Raw genomic sequence first — 21,187 nt, forward strand, 5'->3', positions numbered from 1 at the left:
TTGCCAGTTCGGTCGTGATGGCACGGAAGAAAGACGGTACGTTGCGTGTGTGTGTCGACTATCGCGAACTAAACCGTAAGATGGTGAAGGATTGTTTCCCTATGAGAAACATTGATGATCAAATAGATCGATTGAAATCCGCCTAGGTGTTTAGCACACTCGACTTGAAAAATTCATTTTTTCATGTCCCTGTGGAGAAATCGAGCCAACGATACACCGATTTTGTGACGCATGCGGGACAGTACGAGTTTTTGCGTATACCTTTCGGATTAGCGAACAGTCCGGCAAGCTTCAGTCGATTCGTGGCGGATGTTTTCCGCGAACTGATAAAGAGTGCTCGGGTGTTAGTGTACGTAGACGATTTGATAATCCCCTCCTCCGATGAGGAATCTAACCTTCAAACGTTAAAGGAGTTATTGAAAATCGCGAGTGAAAATGGGGTGCAGTTTAACTGGAAGAAATCACAGTTCTTGAAAAAAGAAGTAGAATATCTCGGATATGTGATACGCGACGGCACTTATCGCATATCGGCGGGCAAGTTGCGAGCGGTTTAATGTTTTCCTGAACCGAAAAACGTGAAACAATTGCAAAGGTTTTTAGGTCTAACCGGTTATTTCAGAAAATTTATTGGGGGTTATGCCACGATTTCTAAACCCTTAACGAAGTTGCTACAGAAAGAGGTGGAATATGTGTTTGGAGAAGAGCAACGCTCCAGCTTCAACACGTTGAAACGAGTTTTGGTGACGGATCCAGTGTTGAAAATCTATGACGAAAAGGCTGAAACTGAACTTCATACTGATGCATCAAAGGACGGCTATGGGGCTGTTTTAATGCAAAAAGATGAGTGTGATAAGTTTCATCCCGTTGCGTACATGAGCCAACAAACGTCAAGTGCCGAGAGAAATTACAGTGCGTATCATCTGGAAGTATTGGCAGTGGTTCGCGCGGTAGAAAAGTTTCGGGTGTATCTTCTGGGTATCAAGTTCAAAATCATAACGGACTGTGCTGCTTTCAAGCATACATTGAAGGCGAAAGAGCTTTCGACCAGAATAGCAAGATGGGCGTTAATGTTGGAAGAATACGAATACGAAGTGATACATCGATCAGGGACAGTGATGAAACATGTGGATACCTTAAGCAGGGCACCGATTATGATAGTGACAAGTGACCCAATGATCGAAGCCCTAAGAAGGTCACAGCGTAGTGATGAACGTGTGAAAGCGATAGTGGAACTTCTAAAAGTTCAACCGTTTGAGGATTACTTTCTCAGTGACGATTTGTTGATGACAGTAATAAAAGGGAGAGAAGTAATAGTGGTACCGGCAGCGATGCAAAGTGAATTAATCCGTACGGTACACGAAAACGGCCATCTCGGTGCGCGCAAATTGGAGGAAATCATACAACAGGAGTTTTATATTCCCAATTTGATTGAGCTAGTGAAGCGTACGATAGAGTGCTGTGTTGAGTGTATTTTAGCCGAAAGGAAAAGGGGCAAAACCGAAGGTCTGTTAAACCCCATAGTAAAAGGTGACACTCCGTTGGACACTTATCATTTGGACCATTTGGGTCCTATGGATACGACGGAAAAAAAGTATAGGTACGTATTTGTTGTGGTGGATGCGTTCAGCAAATACACTTGGATTTACCCCACCAAAACAACGAATTCGTTCGAAGTGATTCAACGGTTGTCAGCACAGAGTGAGTGTTTCGGTAATCCTAGACGTATTGTAAGTGACAAAGGGGCGGCGTTTACATCAAATGATTTCAAACAATATTGTAAAGGGAAAAATATCGAACGAGTTGAAATTTCTACAGGGGTTCCACGAGGGAACGGCCAAGTGGAAAGAGTGAATCAAGTAATAATGGGTATGCTGCGAAAGTTATGTGTCAATGATCCGACAAAATGGTACAAACATGTAGCGAACATACAGCGTTGGATTAATTCCAGCCCGCATCAGAGTATTGGCATTACTCCATTCGAAGCGATGTTTGGTGTACCAATGCGACACGAGGAAGACCTTCGACTCGGCGAGCTGGTGGAGCAAATCAAGGTTGCTCAGTACCACGATCAACGTAAGCAGATGCGAGCAGGCGCCAGGGCTTCTACCGAGAAGGAGCAAGAGGTACAGCGAGAGTCTTACAATCTTCGAGCACGATCGGCGACGGTGTATCGAGAAGGAGATCTGGTAGCGATCAAACGGACGCAATTTGGTCCAGGACGGAAGTATGCTGCGGAATTCCTTGGACCATACAACGTGACGGGTGTGCGACCATACGATCGGTATGACGTGGTGAAGGTTGACGGTGAAGGGCCGAACGTGACGTCGACGGCAGCGTCGCATATGAAGCCTTATCGAGTGTAGTGTTACGGCGAAGATCCTCCGGGGCGGTGGATCTGTCAAGGAAAGGCCGTGTGAAATGGGGAAGAATAAGGGGAATGTACGCGAGCGACGGAAGGTGCGCGAAAAGGAAAAGAAGAAAGAGAGCGTGCGAGAACGAACTAAGGAGGAGAACGCGGTTACGGCGGGTAACGCGGAGCGAGAGGGAAGATGGGCAGAAACTATAAAAGCGGTGCGCGCTTTGGGGACGGGGAGTTAGTTTGGGAACGATAAGAGAACCGATACATGTGAATTGCGAAACGAATGAAAATAAATCGTGTAGAACTCAAATCTCCGGTCTTCTTATTTACTCCCCATTTCAGCTAACTTCACATATTATTAAAAAGTGAAAGAAACTTGTTTGACTTCATTTTAGCGATTAAAATGGATTTTTTCAACATAATTTTAAAAGTCTCATCTCGGCGCTTTTCAGAGCTTCTACACACACCAGCGTGAGAAACCGGTTGTCAATTCTCTCACAGCCATCTCTCAGCTGCAGTCTCGATGTATGTAGAAACGCTCTTAGCCCTATTCCAGGCAACCGGCTACCCGGGTAGCCAAATCCATTTTTATTGCTCATTTCTCTGATTCCAGGAATCCGATTGACTTGAAATTTGAAATATGTGTGTAATCCACAGCCATCTTTCACTGGAATTTTTCGTAGAATTTTTTGAGTATAATTAACCTGTTTTTTAGAATTAAATTTTTCAATACCCCTATTCCAGGCAACCGGGCTACCCGGGTAGCCAGGAACTTTGGAAGCTTATAACTTTTGAATGCGTAATCCAATATTGATGCAATATTCTGATGAAAATTAAAAAAAACTAATGCAGTTTCTATAACTGTGCATAGATTGGTTCAACTCGCTACCGTTTTTTAGTTATAGTTTTTAAAAGTTGACAGGATTTTTTTGAAAATAATTACAAAATGTGAAAAATATTTTTTTCAGTACTTTACAAAATTTTCACAACAAAATGGCTCCAAAAGCTTTGAGAACTGTATGTTACACGTATTGTATAAATTTTTCAGAATTTTTATATGAGCGATAAAAAAGATAAAGGAGTTTTGATTTGAATAAAAACCGTTACATTATGACCCTTGCTGGTAGAAAGACACCAACATCAAATAAACTTCACACTAATAGTTTTATTTCAGTGTCTTCACAATATATAGTCAACATAACTTACCAATAGAGACCATTTTATCAAGTTTTTGCATTTGTCGCAGATGTGCATTTTATAAAATTATTATTCCCACCGTATTGTAACGGTTTTTATTCAAATCAAAACTCCTTTATTTTTTTTATCGCTCATAGAAAAATTCTGAAAAATTTATACAATACGTGTAACATACAGTTCTCAAAGCTTTTGGAGCCATTTTGTTGTGAAAATTTTGTAAAGTACTGAAAAAAATATTTTTCACATTTTGTAATTATTTTCAAAAAAATCCTGTCAACTTTGAAAAACTATAACTAAAAAACGGTAGCTAGTTGAACCAATCTATGAACAGTTATAGAAACTGCATTAGTTTGTTTAATTTTCATCACAATATTGCACCAATATTGGATTACGCATTCAAAAGTTATAAGCCTCCAAAGTCGCTGGCTTCCCGGGTAGCCCGGTTGCCTGGAATATGATGTATTTTTGGTTGCCAGTGAAAGGGTTAAAGTGAGCAACCTCTGCTTATATATTGCTTATTCGGATGTCACTTTGACATTTGGACTTTGTTCATTGGGAACGCATTTCTCTCTTTTAGGTTGGCAGTGATGCCCTTAATCTTGATTCATTGAACTTCTTCTTTCCTGTACTTTTGTAGCGACAAGTCGCATATCGTTTTTGCTTCAATTAGCGCGTGGCCACGGGGCTGAAAAAATGTTGAAAATTTTTTCAACTTTGTCAAAATTGCTTGTCAACTGCAAAAAAGAGCTTTTCTCGTGGCCGCACCAAAAACATGCACAAGAGCGACAAAAAGCTCCAACATCTGAATATCATCGATATTTTGTTTAAGAAGCACGAAATAGGTACATAAATCAATTAGACTCATGCATTTTAGCACACACTCACACTCATTACACTCACACTGATAGCACGTACTTCATTTCGCTCCGCGTTATTTGCGTTTTGTGCACTTATTTTCGCAAATCCCGATCTGGTTCTATCATTCCACTGTGTTCTGATTATCAGTTGTGCAAACCTCAATAAACTGTTCATATACTCAAGTGCTCGAAGCCTGTATAAGTTATATAAAGTGTATACTCCTTGGCGCGGTGAGGCTATTGAACCGTCATGGCTGATCACTGTTTGACCTGCGCCCGTGCTTCGTCATCCGAGGAACTTACTTACACTTGCGACGGCTTCTGCAAGCGATGGGCTCATCGTTCGTGTCTTGGTGTGAGTAGTGCCGCAGTCAAGGATCTCATCAAAGAAGATTCTCAAATTCTGTGGCTTTGCCACAACTGTTCGGAGAATCGCCGCAACGGACACTCAGTGATGATTGCTGAGCTAACGGCGGCACTCACCGATCTCAAATCTCAGCTGTCAGCTGAGTTCCAAACACGTATGGATGCTGCCGCGGAATCGCTAAAACGCACGATGCTATCCTCACTCGATCAACACACAGATACTCGTCCTGCTTCACACACTTCTACATTCACCATTCAACGCAAGACATCGACATCCAAAGCACCAGTTCTTTCGTCAACACCAGCCACCGAACTTAGCAACCCGGCAAAACGTCGTTTAATGGACCGTTCTCCGCTGTCCGTTGTCGCCACCTCCCCGCTTCTAAATGGCACCGCACCCATCGCCACTTCAGCTCATGCCACATTGCTCCTACCACCAGAAACGCCTAAATTCTGGTTGTACCTGTCGCGCTGCCGCCCGACAGCCACAATCTTAGAAGTGGAGACTTTCGTCAAGGAGCAAATCGGCATCGAGGATGTCACCGTTTTTAAGCTGGTGCCACTTAACCGCGATGTCCGCACTCTGACTTTCTCTTCGTTTAAAGTCGGTTTGTCGCCGGATTATAAGGAGAAAGGATTATTATGCTCATCGTGGCCGATCGGAACTGTCTTCAAAATGTTCACGGATCGTAGGAATGCTCCTATTTCTACATTGTCGGCAAATCTCCTGACCACTACCACTACAGCACCAACAAATACACACGTACCTGTCACCACAAACACTGATGTATCTATTCATTTGGAAACAAACAACAACATTACTGCCTCCACCAACAACACTGCAGTCTCGACGTCACCTCCTCGATCATCACAGCAGCAATAGCAACACTACTTACACACTCGCACTCTATATCTCCGTTAAAATTTTACTATCAAAACACTCGCGGTCTCAAAACCAAACTTTCGGATCTTCGCATCTCTCTCGAAGTTGCGAGCTATGATGTCATAATACTAACTGAGACATGACTGGACGATTCGATTCCTTCATCCCTCTTCTGTGACCGAAAGTATACCGTCTATCGTTGTGATCGTTCAAGCGCTAACAGTACCTGCTCTCGCGGCGGTGGTGTACTCATTGCCTGTTCCGCTAAGCTCTTGTCGCTGCACATTGAAGTATCCCAATGCTCGTTAGAACTTTTATGGATTCAAATTAAACTGAACGGTCATTCACTCTTTGTTGGTGGTGTGTATTTACCTCCAAACCTCAGCTCGAATACTGACACGTTAGACTCATTCTTCAATACAATTACATTAATACAATCTCGCATGAAAGATAGGGATTTGTTTGTCTTATGCGGTGATTTCAATCAACCTGGACTATCGTGGTCTCAAAATGAGGATTATTTCGCACCGCTTGCCGTTAACCCTGCCTCATCCTACTTTATAGACGGATTAGCTGAATTCAATCTGCGTCAACTTTCAGGGGTCGTAAATATTTTTCGGAGGCAACTAGATTTAGTTTTTGTTAATGAGTTAGTGACATATTCATGTTCACCAGTTTCTTGTAGTATTGACCCTATTGTTAAATTAGATCATTATCACCCACCTCTGGAATTCGTAGTAAATGTTCCTTTACCGCATAATGGTAATAATGTTAGAGATAACAAATCTGAGTTGAATTTTCGGAAAATGAACTTAGAAAAATTTAGGGAAATCATAACCAACTCTGATTGGAATTTTTTAGAAATTAGAACCGATTCTCCCTCCACTGTCGACGTAGCGGTGGAGCAATTTAGTAATATTGTTAAGGCAGCTCTCCCTTTATGTTGTCCTCGTTCTAAACCCTCCTCTCGCCTTCCTTGGTACGATGCTACATTGCGGTCATTAAAGGCGGATAGGACACGTGCCCTCAAAAAACTCGGTTCAACTCCTTCTGAGTATAATCGTAGAGTTTTCAAATATGCCGCTTCTGCTTTTCGTATTTATAATCGGGCCAGTTATAGGTTGTATCTTGGAAGGCTTCAATGCATGTTATACCGTAATCCTAAACTTTTTTGGTCTTATGACAAGAAGCGTCGTAATCCCTCTTCCCTTCCTACTTCCATGTCGCTCGGTACGGTCACTACGGACAATGCTGCTGACAGCTGTTCCCTATTCGCTGAGCATTTCGCCAATGGTCTGTCTAGACCGGAGAGTCAACCTCTGACAGAGTCTGAGGGCATATTGCCTGGTTTAAACTCCGTCCCATGGGCTGAGGGTATTGTCAATGTTAATACAGTCTCTGAAGCTCTTAAAAAACTTAAGCCATCCTTCTCCCCTGGACCGGATGGAATACCAGCCTCGGTTTTAAAAAAGTCACCCTTTCTATTCGTCCCTCTATTGGTAAAATTGTTTAACCTATCTTTGTCCTCGTCTTCATTCCCTTTATTGTGGAAGCGAGCATGGCTAGTTCCCATTCACAAAAAAGGTAACCCGTCTGTCATTTCCAATTACCGTGGCATCTCAATACAATGCGCAATAACCAAGGTATTTGAGCATATTATCCATACCTATGTGTTTAAACTCACCTCTTCTACTATTATCCCTCAGCAACATGGCTTTTTTCCTAACCGTTCTACAACAACTAACCTTATGTCCTTCACCTCTTTCGTATCATCCCAGTTAGAGTCAGTTAAACAAGTTGATACTATTTATACTGACTTCAAATCTGCATTTGATCGTATTCCTCATTCCTTACTTCTAAATAAAATTTCACAACTTGACGTCAATAATCTTTTTGTATCTTGGTTACGTTCTTTTCTATGTGATCGTTCCTATAGCGTTAAATTTAATGATATGTTTTCGACTCCCTTTTCATGTAGTGCAGGCGTACCGCAAGGTAGTGTTCTAAGTCCTTTGCTGTTCATAATTTTTATTAATGATGTCCGTACCACCCTCCCTCCTGAGTGTTTCCTCTGCTACGCAGACGACCTCAAAATCTTTCTCCCAGTTTCGTCTCCTAGTGATTGCATTTCCCTACAAAATATTCTTGATCGTTTTTCGTCTTGGTGTTCTAGTAATTCCCTCACATTATGTCCTGATAAGTGTAACGTCATTTCGTTTAGTCGTTCGCAGTCTCCAATCACTTACTCGTACGTCCTAAATTCTGTACCAGTCAATCGTGTTTGTGTCGTAAAAGACCTCGGTGTCTTGCTTGACAGAGGCCTCACCTTCAGCCACCACATTGACTCAGTTGTCAATCAGGCGCGGAAAACATTGGGTCTCCTAAAGAAAATTGCGTGCGATTTCTCCGACCCTATGTGCCTCAAGACTCTGTTCTGCTCTCTGGTCCGATCGATTTTGGAGTACTGCTCAGTAGTCTGGTCCCCTACAGCTCGAACCCACGTGGAACGTATCGAGCGGGTGCAGCGATCGTTCACCAGGTTTGCTATATGTAAAATCCTGGGTAGATTGTCCTCCCCCATACCTCCTTACGAGGGCAGGTGTCGGCAGCTTGGCCTGGAACTATTGGAAAACCGCCGTTCCCATGCCCAATCCACCTTTATTGCCGCATTACTCCTTGGTAATATTGATTCTCCTTCCCTTCTTTCTTCTATCCCTTTCTACGCCCCTAACCGTGTTCTTCGAAACCGCCCTCCCCTAGTGATCCCTTCCCGCCGAACTGCAGTGGGCCGTAATGACCCCCTTCTTCGTGCAATTCGTCGATTTAACTGTGTATACTCTATGTTTGATTTCAACCTTCCCTTATCCTCTTTCCGATCCCGCATTAGAACCCTCCATAATCCCGTGCTGCCTTAATTTTTAATTTTTAAATTTTAAATTCTAATTTTCTAAAAAAAAAAAATTTTCTCAAATTTTAGATAATTTGTGTTCATTTTTGTTAGGTTAGGAAATTAGGTAATAAGTATTATTTAAGTATTTGTGTAACCAAAAGGTAGACAAATAAATTTGAATATGAATATGAATTATCGTAGCAATGGGTCACAACTGCGCCAAATAGCTGTTTGTTTACGCTTTTTCGCGGACGTCAAATTTTGTCACTTTTTGTCAACTTTTGTCAACTTTCTTTCCTGGCTGTTCCAGGTTACAACATTTTGACAAAAGCTCAAAAAAGTGACAAAAGCTCACATTTTGAAAAATTTGTCAGCATTTTGTCACTCCCATAGCCTTTCGCTTACTATGTCCTTTTACCTTAGGGAACGGTGTGCACAACAGGCGTGGTAAGCAATGCTACGACATTTACTTCAGCTGCCACGACCGCCACCGCGTGCTCGGAACGGGTTTCGCCGTAGGTCCCCGGCATAGATTTCAAGGCTATAAACGATAGGCTATGCACCCTGCGCATGCGAGGCAAATTTTTTAATATAAGCCTTATAGAGGAAGAGGAGAAGGCCCTTTTTTACGGCCGCCTCGCTAGAACTATAGATGCGTGCCCCAGGCATGACCTCAAAATCATCCTGGTACTTCAACGCAAAAGTCGGTAGGGAGCCAATGTACCGCCAATACACTGGCTGTCACAGTCTGCATGAGCACAGTAACGATAATGGTAGTAGATTGGTCCAGTTCGCCGCAGCGAACAATCTGGTTGTAGGAAGTACCAAATTTGCGCGGAGGGACATCCACAAAATGACGTGGGCGCACCCGGATGGCGAATCCTTCAACCAGATCGAACACGTGTAAGCCGCCGACGACGGTCGAGTCTGTTAAATGTCAGAACATATCAAGGAGCCAATATCGATTCCCATCACTACTTGGTTGGCTTAGTGATACGTTGTAGAATCGCCCGCCCCCGCGCCAATGGGGGCGGAGAAAACACGCAGCCTCGGCTCAACACGGACTCTCTAAGGGACGTTACTGTCCAACAGGAATTCAAAGCCGCTTCAGACGAGTCTCTACTACCAGAAAACAGATATGAAACTACGAGCGAGAGGTGGAACGCTCTAAAAACAAAAAATAACAAACTGTGCAAGAAATATACTCCCACCACGTCGTGGCAACACCAAATCTGGCTGGTTCGACGAAGAATGCAAACAAGTGACCGAACGTAAGAATACTGCATACCGAGCAATGCAGCAACGGCATAGAACGCGGGCATGCGCAGAGGAATATTCATGGCTCAGACGCGAAGAGAAACGAGTTCACCGCTCCAAGAAGCATGCTTTGGAAGAGCAAAACATGCGGGAACTCGAGCAAACCAGAGAGGCGTACGGACTAGACATGGGCAAAATGATTCTTTGCGACGATTCGAGCGAGCTGGCTCTTTTGCTTACTGCGAATCACGAGCGAGCGGTGATTCGTCCGCTCTCGCTAGCCATACCTTTAATTGGACAGGAGATATAGGTGATATTTTTCGTGAGGTATTGCTTAATTAATCCAGGTTGTTCTCGAATAATAGAGTATACAGATAATGGTGAGAAAAAATTAATACACAAAAATACACATTTTTTACATCTTCGATGGGAGCAACAAAAAAACACTAATGAGTTTTCATTCCATTAATTGTGCTCCCCATTTTTTTCATCCGTGGCATCTGTTCATTAATAAAATAATGATCTTTTTAGCAGGAATGAAATAATAATCAGGCAGGAAGAAAAACAAAATGTCACTCTGTGAACGAATGTAACACAAATCATTATTATAGTGAGTCTTTAAGCAATAAGGCAAAGCTGTCCTCCTGTATAAAAAACATAGCGTACGGCAATTGGAATACTTTTTTTTTCTATTACAAAACAATTGATATTCTTTATCGTAATGACTGGTTTTGTGCAGCGAATACAACGAAGAAATTCAGACTAGGTAATATGTATTATAACCACTATAAATCCGATTTGTGTATGTCGAAATATACCTTGCTTTTTAGAAACCAGCTGTTTATCAGCGACTCTACAACCTAGCTCGCGAGTGCACTGTCTATTAAAAATACGCAGTAAGAAGAACAGGGTAGCTCGCGAGCGCACTGCCTATCCAAAATCCGTGCAGAAAAAAACTGCCTAGCTCGCGAGCGCACTGTCTATCCAAAATCCATGCAGAAAAAACAGGGTAGCTCGCGAGCGCACTGCCTATCCAAAATCCGTGCAGAAAAAAACTGCCTAGCTCGCGAGCGCACTGCCTATCCAAAAACCATGCAGAAAAAAACAGGGTAGCTCGCGAGCGCCCTGCCCATCCAAAATACGTAGCGAGAAGATCAGGGTAGCTCGCGAGCGCCCCTTCTCTTCTCACTACGTATTTTGTCCAGGCAGCGCGCTCGCGAGCTAGCTTGATCCTCTCACTATGCATATTGGCGCTCGCGAGCTGGGCTGTTTTTTTATGAATGGATTTTGGGCCAACCGGTCGCTCACGAGCTACACTGAGCTTCTCGCTATGCCCGTCCGGCAAAATGAGTGTATTTTTTGAGTGATTTGAGTGACGCTGTCGAAATACAGTGCCCCTTCGACGAATGAGTTACACCCTCGCGAGAGCCCTCCCCCTCCCCACCCGTAACGCACGGTGCGCTCTGCAGTTCTCAATGTGTTTGTGTTCTTTCGAGCCATGCTACCAACACATGTAAAGATAGTTGTTTCTTTCGTTTCTCGTTTTCTTTCATGAATAGACACGATCGCAAATGCGCACTTATTCTAAAAGCAAACACAAACACTGTCATTTTTGGTTACATTAAACACTTTATTGAAATATAAAGTACACTTTCACAACACATTTAGAATCCTTCATACTCACGAATGACGTCATACTGCAAAGTACCGGGTCGAGCCAGGCTGCGGGAAACTTGTCGACAATCTGCGTTGACTCTGTTCAGCAAATTCTTACCTGTCTATCCACGCACTGCATGTGCGTCTGAACACACTGTTTATTCACTGCACACTTCACCAAAACACACCAGCGCACGAGACTTTGAACGAAATGCGCATCAACGCACAAACACTGCGCGCGGGACTTAGAACAAAACGCGCACAACCATCTCCGGCAAAGCGTCGCGCTGTACTGGTGGTGTTGTACGCGTAGGAGAGGGGGGACATACGGAGCGATGGTTCGATGCTGTAGTGTAAGCGAGACAACACGATGTGACGAGCAGATCCAAGTTGGTGAGCTCGCTGAAAGAAGACACACACACATTCACAGACGGCTCGTCAAAGCACGGTATTTGTATTGGTGTTAGTGAAGCGCGCGTGTAAAACAGAATGCGAACTCTCATCGCAGCGCGTTTCTCCGTGCTTCCTCAAGCTTCCTCATACCCCTCGGCCTGAATCACTCAAAATTTGGGGTCTCATTGTTTGCGTGCCCGTCCGGCAAAATGAGTGTATTTTTTGAGTGATTTGAGTACCGTCCCCCGTTAGCAGTTACTCTTGGAGGAATGAGTTACACCCTCGCGCGAGCCCTCCCCCTCCCCACCCGTAACGCACGGTGCGCTTTGCAGTTGTCAATGTGTTTGTGTTCTTTCGAGCCATGCGTGGTATGCTTAGCAGTGTGCGTGACATTTCAACGCGGTGCCATAGTTGTTTATTTTTATTGACAGCGGTAAACATTCACAGTTCAATTTTCATGTCGTGAACAACAAGCAATTTTGTCAGCGTTTTATTCACAGTTTTCTCTACGTCGCTTTTTCGAAATCTCTACAATTAAAAGAGTAAAAGTAAGTTAAACATATTTAGAGGAAAGTTAATGTGAAAAGTAAATAAAAACGTACCTATTTTGCTCTAGCAACATCATGTCTATGCCGACAAAGCAAGCGCGTCCGGAAGATCCAGATGACGTTGGTATGTTTTGCAGTGAAGAAGTTGTGCGAAACCCTACGTGCGTACAAGTGCTTCCAGTAGTTAGTACCGTGGAGAATCAGCTAACAACATCTTCTGCTGCATCATATACGTTGACATCTTCCGGCGGTAATGTTTCGGCAGTTACGGTTCATACTGCCCCCAATGAACAGCCACCAATATCATCTGTTCCGTCGTCGGCGTTGAACGTTTCCGATGATGTTGCTGCTGCACTTGCACGTTTGTCAAGAAACGTTATTTGTGTTGCAATGCAGCAGCCAAATACATCTTCCACGATGATGCCAGCTGGTACAGTTGTTTGCGCCGGTGGACAGCAAATTCCATCATCTTCATTGGTGATGGCATCCTCTAGTCCGGATAGTGTTGTTGTGTCACGCCCGTCAGGATGTGTTGTGCATGCCGGAACACAACGGTTGCCGTCGGCTGCAACGGTGGGGGCAGCATCCAGTGGTGTTGTCGCTGCTGTTCATGCTGAAGGACAACGGCTTCCATCGGCTGCAACGGTGGTCCCAGCATCCAGGAGTGTTGTCGCTGCCGCCGGAGGACAACGGTTGCCGTTTCGATCAACAAACGCAACTTCCAGCAGTGTTGTTGTTGCTGCACGTCCGCCAGGAAGGGTTGTACACGCCAGAGGACAACGGTTGCCGTCAGCTGCAACGGTGGGTACAGCATCCAGTGGTGTTGTCGCTGCTGTTCATGCTGAAGGACAACGGCTTCCATCGGCTGCAACGGTGGTCCCAGCATCCAGGAGTGTTGTCGCTGCGGCCGGAGGACAACGGTTGCCGCCTGGATCACCAAACGCAACTTCCAGCGGTGTTGATACTGTTGCAGCACGTCCGCCAAGAAGTGTGGTACACGCTAGAGGACAACGGTTGCCGTCGGCTGCAACGATGGTGACCGCATCCAGAGGTGTTGTCGCTGCCGCCGGAGGGCAACGGCTGCCGTCGGCTGCAACAGTGGGGACAGCATCTGGAGGTGCTGTAGCTGCTGTTCATGCTGGAGGACAACGGCTTCCGTCGGCTGCAACGGTGGAGACAGCATCCAGGAGTGTTGTCGCTGCCGCCGGAGGGCAACGGTTGCCGTCGGCTGCAACAGTGGGGACAGCATCTGGAGGTGCTGTAGCTGCTGTTCATGCTGGAGGACAACGGCTTCCGTCGGCTGCAACGGTGGTGACAGCATCCAGGAGTGTTGTCGCTGCCGCCGGAGGACAACAGTTGCCATTGGCTTCAACGATAGTGACAGCATCCGGAGGTGTCGCTGCTGCAGCAAACCCGCCCGGAAGGGTTAAACGCACCGGAGGACAACGGTTTTCGTCGTCTGCAACAGTGATTGCAGCATCTGGAGGTGGTTTTGCTGCTGCGACACGCCCGCAAGGATATTCTGTTCATGCCGTAGGACAACGTTTGCCGTCATCTGCGTTGGCGAACACAGCATCCAAAGGCGTTTTTGCTGCTGCAACACACCCACCAGGAAATGCTGTCCATGTTGGAGGACAACGGCTGCCGTCGGCTGCAACGGTGGTGACAGCATCTAGAAGTGTTGTCGCTGCCGCCGGAGGTCAACGGTTGCCGTCTGAATCAACAATCGCAACTTCCAGCGGTGTTGTTCCTGTTACTGCACGTCCGCCAGGAAGTGTTGTACACGCCAGAGGACAACGGTTGCCGTCGGCTGCAACAGTGGGGACAGCATCTTGTGGTGTTGTTGCTGCTGTTCATACTGGAGGACAACGGCTTCCGTCGGCTACAACGGTGGAGACAGCCGAGAGTGTTGCCGCTGCCGCCGGAGGACAACTGTTGCCGTCTACATCACCAAAAGCAACTTCCAGTGGCGTTGTTGTTGCTACGGAACGCCCGCCAGGAAATGTTGTTGATGCTGGATTGCAACAGTTGACGTCGTCTTCAGCGGTGGTGACAGCAACTGGAGGTGTTGTCGCTGCTGCAGCAAAACCGCCAGGAATGGCTAAATGCTCCGCAGGACAACGGTTATCGTCGTCTGCAACTGTCATTGCAGCATCCGGAGGTGGTTTTTCTGCTGCGACACGCCCGCAAGCAAGGATTATCAGCGCAGATGTTCTCAAGCCAACATCAGCTGTATCAATGATGGAAATTTCCAGCGATGATGCTTTTGCTGCAACACAGCCGCAAGAAGAAAGCCACCCGTCTTGCTGCTGTCCGCTTTGCCGAAAGCTGCTTATTAGACAGGATGCTCGAAATGCTCAAATACTTGCTCTGTTAGATGGACTTTCCTTGACAATGAATCCTATGAAAGGACTTCGAAGGAATGTGAATACATTTAATATTACTGTAGTGTCCAACGTGCAGCAGCTAGATGAGCTGGAAGCTAAGTTGGAAAATAATGAATTCTTTTTTTTTTGTTATGTACAAAGAATCGATGCTGATATTACAAGTCAGGATGCATTCAATAGGTTACATGAGGCTTTGGATATCCTTTTTGATAGAGCATTTTTCGCTTCATGCAGTTGGAAAGGGTCAAGTGGAAAAAAAATACCGTTTTGTAATTACCGGCATGTATTACGTTTGCTTAGGGCTGTCGGAAAAAATCACTTGGGGATAGAAGTCGATGACCTTTTTGTAGAAAAGTTTATGAAATCAAAGTTGGAGCATGCTACTCAACGTTTGAATTTGGAGGGTTCAAGGAAATCGACTTGTCACAATAGAAAATTTTTAAGTTAGTTAATTTAGTTAATTAAGATAGTTTACCTGTATATATATGTTATGTATTCCTAAACGTCTATAAGCTGTCACATATGTACATATGAATATTTTTAAATTAATGTATAATTAAACTTTAGTCTTATCATTATGAGCTTAAGTAGCGTTATTATAAGATGTTCATATTGATACCAAAGTTTATTTGAAATCTAGTCGAAAAATTATGCACTGCACTACTATCATTATAATCTATACATATTATTATAAGTAATGTTTTTTTCATGACATAGCTAATATGAACTATTATGATAAATATTCTGAATTCTTGCCTTAACATATACAAATTTATATTAACTTTAAATGTGCAATCAAAATACTACTTAAATGCTTCATAACATGATACTAACATCTGTAAAATTAAGAGATTATGATGCGGTTGCTACGCTTTAAAAGTAATTTTGTGGCTGTAAGTTTGTAACATAAATACAAACATTTTGTTAGAAAAAACTGTCAGGAAGTATTTCAAAAACTATCTGTGATGTATAAGGAAGTGAATGCATTTCATTGGATTTTTATTTATTTTGTATAAGTAAACCGTATACAAACAACAAACAAAATTTGTGCAACGGACTGTGATCTGCAATAATATAACAATAATACAAAGATTAGTTATAACATGTAACATGTTATAACACCTTTATATATATGTATATATGTATATATATATTGTTATGTTTTATTCGGTTAACGTCCTGAGAAAGGGTACTAACACTAAGCAGTTATCAGTAGTTTTATTAGCTACTAATTTACACTTTATATTCCTGGGTAAAAATACCATTTCATCGGTACGAAGGTTACTTATATTTTCTTCATATATATCCTTCATAAAAGGTGAAATATAGTACGAGTGGGTTTCCGTTATATAATTGAATGCTCTCCCATTAATTATTATAGTTGAATCTTTTTGTTCTGCGCTACAATATTTAACTATGTAGTTATCATGAGTCAAAAACCAATTGGACTGAATACCAGGAGAAATAATTAATTGTCGATTAATGTGCAATGCTACTCCATTAGTTTTGGTTTTCAAAAATGGAAAAGAGAGATTTGCTGTACTTGATGACGCAGTATGTGGGTTTTGCTCCGATATCCTATTTGCAGCCTGCACCAAAACCTTATGACCGTTTCGAAGACAGTTCTTGACATGCTGGAGCTTACTTTCAAAGGGATAAGAAGATAATGCAGAAACATTTGGAACTCACTAGCTTTCCACAATCCAATGTCTTCAACAGAACGGAGTTTGCGATGAAACTCTAAAGGAAGTTCCACCTCCTTCAGCAAAGCATCAATCTTGCTTATTGTTTCTTCAGACCACTTGGCACCCCCTCCTAATTTGCCTGATTTCCATCCTTTCAGCATTGTTCTTGTTACGCCGTAGTCAAAGAGGTGCAAACGATCTGCTATAATAATCTGCTTTATGATGTCAAAGTTCTTAAGATCCATGAGAGGCGTTTTTTCCCGATGATGTGCTCCGTAATTTGATTGGACGAAATCTTCATGCGTTCTTGCTGGATGATCCATTCCCGGGAAACATGTAACTCGGTGTGCGCTGTGATATTTTCCTTGTACCGTACATTTTTGGCAACCATGTGTGTGGTTGAAGTAAACTGAACTTGTGAGAAAATTTAAAAATATGTTTTAATACACCTCATAAGTAAATAAGTCGCAAAAGCCTATATAGGGACGTTTTTTTCGCGTAGAACGTTATGCCAATAAAGAGAAAGCAAATGTATCATTAAATTTAAGAGGATTTTTATAATTTACCTTTTATGAATGCTCGTGCTGGTGAGTCCGCGATGAAAGCTCTTACGTGTATTTCGATTGGCTTATTGGCTATTACAATGCCATTATCCATCAACCCATTTAGCTCGTCGACAAGCGGACGCAGATATTCCTCAACACTCTTTGGTTTCGATTCACTAAAAAAGTTGCCAACCATCAATACTGGAACTTCCAGCATTTCTTGAATGCTCATTGATATGGGCCAAAACTGTTTTCGAGTGCTCTTGTGCAGTGGAAGTCCATCAATCGAAAAGTTCAACGAAAATTTGCTGACTCTTGGTGGCACATCGCTGTAAAGATACAAAATACAGACAAAAAACATATAATATTAGTAAAAAGTAGTCATCGTATTTAAGACTATTGCTTTCTTACCGAAAGTGATCCTTGAGAACCGATCGTACCCCAGGGAACCAAAATTCTCCCCCTGCTATAGGGTACGTTTCTTTTCCACATTGCCTTGTCTTAAGCAACGTGCGCGCATCTTTCGGCAGCTGGTAGTTAGTTTTTTTACGTAAAATTTCTAATAGTCCATTTAGAGCTTGATGTGTTTGGTATGTTTTTAATGCCCAATTTCGAATAAGCTCATCAAATGGTTCCTCCTCGTGTTGAGACTCTTGTGTGCTGTGCATAGTTTCCTCGGCTTCATCGTAATCTTCGTTGACCTCTTCATATACTTCCGTATCGTCGAATGCATCGATAGTAACCCAATCACTGACGTATTCTTCTTGCAAGATGTATTCATCAAATGGACAAGGATGGTTCTCTGCAATGAGTAGATAAAAAATAAGTATTATAATTGTGTTTAATTTGCATTGGTCACAAATTTTAATTTTTTTATTTTCCACTTACCACAATTCGGGTGTTCACTGAACTCTACATTTGACGTAGCTGTCTGAATATTACTTGGCCCAGCTTCACTACTCTCTCCAAACAATTCAGCATCAAGCTTTTTATTATTGGCTTCTATGGATCTATACATGGATCCTGACTTGCGTTTGTCTTTGGCCGACATTGTCGTGATTGAGTGAAATTCACGGCACGTTGAATATTTAAAATATACACTTGTATTATTCTGCACTTGTATTATAACAGTATTGCACAAAATTTATAACTGTACAGAGCACGCATAACAACACCGAGTGAAACGACTGCCCGAATCGTATTGACACAAACATAAATTGCGCGGGTTTTTATAAGCCAGAAAAGAGGTAGGATTTTCTATTTTCTTATGTAACGGACTATTTAGTACCTTTATTTTAAGCTACTTATGTAACAGGATAAACACTAGCAGGTGTAATGTTTAGATATTTACCCATTGAATCCTTGTATAAACCAGGGTAATATTTTGATTTTTAAGCAACACAATTATGCAGGCCAGATACACAGGTAAAGAAAATTATTATTACATTTCTCTTGGGCAATGGCTATTTGATCAAAAGAACAAAATAACAGAACAATCTGAACTCATTGGTTGAACTTCGATTCCATGCTAACTATTGAGTATGTGCTTTTTAGTTGGCACGTTTTTTCATACAAAAAAATGAATGAAAAATGAAAAAATGAAAAAATTTTCTCGGCAGGCCATAAGATTTTTGTGAAATTAAAAAAAAACCGGTATTCTGATACAAACTATTGAATTCTGACTGTAGTTGAACGCTTATTAGTTGGCATGCTTTTAAATTGAACACTTGATACTTGGTTGACAGTTCAATTTAAAAGCATGCGTTTGTATGGAAAACAGGGTTTGTTAAATTTGATATTATTTATTAAACGTTTACCATATGGCTGGTCCAGATCGAACTATTTTTTTTTCTTTTGACTCTACAACCGTTGTCGGTCAAGGCCTGTCTGTACCACTTGTCGTGTTGGCTTTCAGTGACTTTTGGATAAACCCCCATAGCAGGATAGTCAGTCCTACGTATGGCGGCACGGTCTATTTGGGGCTTGAACCCATGACGAGCATGTTGTAAAGTCGTACGAGTTGACGACTGTACCACGAGACAGGCATAATTAATTAATTAATTAATTAATTAATTAATTAATTAATTAATTAATTAATTTTAATTTAGATTGTAATAATCACGCTCATAATAAAATTTTATCGTTTATGTTATGTCATAATATAATTTATGCATGCATTGTATGGTGGTCTCGCTTGAATTCCTCCAGCCAGGCGGGCATTTATAACCGGGTTTCAAACAAAAGTGTTAACTGTCCTTTACTGCTCTCGTGGGTTCAGCTATACTTGGGGTGGGTCATACGATTAATTTTACGATACGATCCGGAGTCTCACGGAATCGATCCCGAACCATGGTTGCAGTAAGGGTTGCTAGATCACTTTAGGAATGAAATTCGACCTGTGGGTGCAGCGAGTTTGGGTCAACCCGAATAATCAGTAGGTACATAAAAGTATAAGCATTTCCGACCCGGTGCTTGGGCCTACTTTACCTACTTGTACCTTCCGGGTCGACCCGAACGACTACTGGTCACTTACGGATGACTCTGACCCGGTAAGTTCGGATCGACCCGCTCATCACAAAGCCACGACGTACAAGCCAAGATGTACACGTGCGATCCCGGTTATTGCTGCATCCCGGATTTCGTTTGGCGTCCGCAACCCCATAATCTGCATGTCCGGTATGCTAACCACGGCAGCGAAATTAGCTAGCCGCATATTAAACTATATAAACATAAAACACATTATATGTACAACGATATGCCACGATTTTTATAATTTCACCGGTACACAAGTGGATAGGCGGGGGAGGGAAATGGAATAACTCGGGTAAATAATAGTAAAAACACTTTTTTCACAAATCTAACATAATATTTGCATATGGCATAATTCTTTTACATTTGTAAAAAGAGCATATGCCTCGATGCATGTTGTTGTTATTTACCTTTTTGTTGACTTTGTTAACATGATGTTTACCTCTTTGGCCGAGGTACAAACAGGCATAAATATCACTACAACACTTTGTTTTCCAACACTTTTCATATTTAAATTAACTGTGCACGTCGAAGTAACACTAAACACATTAATACACTTCACTATAACAAGTTTTTGTACACTTTATCACGCAGAATCAAGGAGATTAAAAACATCAACATTCGAAACGTCAAACTTTGCCACTTTGTATGAAGTCAAATGTGGTAGTAAGAATGAGACAGACTGACCGGAAAATATTGGGTGCAAATAAAAAACGAGTTCTCCAGCTGAAATAGCCGTCGACATACGCACACAATCAAACGCGGCTTGTTCCAATACGCTGGGTTCGTTTTGTGTTAGTGACAAGCGCACTCAAAAAGCAAAGCGCGCTCTCACCGCAGCGCGTTTCTCCTTGCTTCCTCAAGCTTCCTCATACCCCTCGGCCTGAATCACTCAAAATTTGGGGTCTCATTGTTTGCGTGGTATGCATATTGGCGCTCGCGAGCTGGGCTGTTTTTTTATGAATGGATTTTGGGCCAACCGGTCGCTCACGAGCTACACTGAGCTTCTCGCTATGCCCGTCCGGCAAAATGAGTGTATTTTTTGAGTGATTTGAGTGACGCTGTCGAAATACAGTGCCCCTTCGACGAATGAGTTACACCCTCGCGAGAGCCCTCCCCCTCCCCACCCGTAACGCACGGTGCGCTCTGCAGTTCTCAATGTGTTTGTGTTCTTTCGAGCCATGCTACCAACACATGTAAAGATAGTTGTTTCTTTCGTTTCTCGTTTTCTTTCATGAATAGACACGATCGCAAATGCGCACTTATTCTAAAAGCAAACACAAACACTGTCATTTTTGGTTACATTAAACACTTTATTGAAATATAAAGTACACTTTCACAACACATTTAGAATCCTTCATACTCACGAATGACGTCATACTGCAAAGTACCGGGTCGAGCCAGGCTGCGGGAAACTTGTCGACAATCTGCGTTGACTCTGTTCAGCAAATTCTTACCTGTCTATCCACGCACTGCATGTGCGTCTGAACACACTGTTTATTCACTGCACACTTCACCAAAACACACCAGCGCACGAGACTTTGAATGAAATGCGCATCAACGCACAAACACTGCGCGCGGGACTTAGAACAAAACGCGCACAACCATCTCCGGCAAAGCGTCGCGCTGTACTGG

The 21,187-nt window shown here is 42.8% G+C and overlaps 1 protein-coding gene across 2 annotated transcripts; it reads right to left on the reverse strand.

Annotated features, from left to right (window-relative positions):
- Positions 1 to 16,266: 16,266 nt before the first annotated feature.
- Positions 16,267 to 19,140, reverse strand: LOC120961244 (uncharacterized). Of its 2 annotated transcripts, XM_040384946.2 has the most exons (4): positions 17,912 to 19,134; positions 17,435 to 17,825; positions 17,045 to 17,352; positions 16,267 to 16,887 (listed from the first exon to the last, which is right to left on the reverse strand). In XM_040384946.2, the coding sequence occupies exons 1-4, from the start codon at positions 18,072 to 18,074 to the stop codon at positions 16,307 to 16,309; spliced, it is 1,443 nt and encodes a 480-aa protein (XP_040240880.2). In that variant the 5' UTR covers positions 18,075 to 19,134; the 3' UTR covers positions 16,267 to 16,306. The 2 variants fall into 2 exon arrangements, with proteins under 2 accessions (XP_040240880.2, XP_049462790.1); XM_049606833.1 differs by lacking the exon at positions 16,267 to 16,887 and having other exon boundaries at positions 17,006 to 17,352; positions 17,912 to 19,140.
- Between the last annotated feature and the right edge of the window lie 2,047 nt (positions 19,141 to 21,187).

This window comes from Anopheles coluzzii, chromosome X (assembly GCF_943734685.1).
Source record: "Anopheles coluzzii chromosome X, AcolN3, whole genome shotgun sequence".
NCBI classification, from domain to species: domain Eukaryota; kingdom Metazoa; phylum Arthropoda; class Insecta; order Diptera; family Culicidae; genus Anopheles; species Anopheles coluzzii.

Bases quoted from the DNA above. Each gene is read 5' to 3' on its own strand.
- LOC120961244 (XM_040384946.2), bottom strand. From the start codon at position 18,074: ATGTCGGCCAAAGACAAACGCAAGTCAGGATCCATGTATAGATCCATA. The intron at 17,826-17,911 runs GTAAGTGGAAAA...TACTCATTGCAG, and splicing joins CAGTGAACACCCGAATTGTG to AGAACCATCCTTGTCCATTT. The intron at 16,888-17,044 runs GTAAATTATAAA...TCACAAGTTCAG, and splicing joins AGCACGAGCATTCATAAAAG to TTTACTTCAACCACACACAT.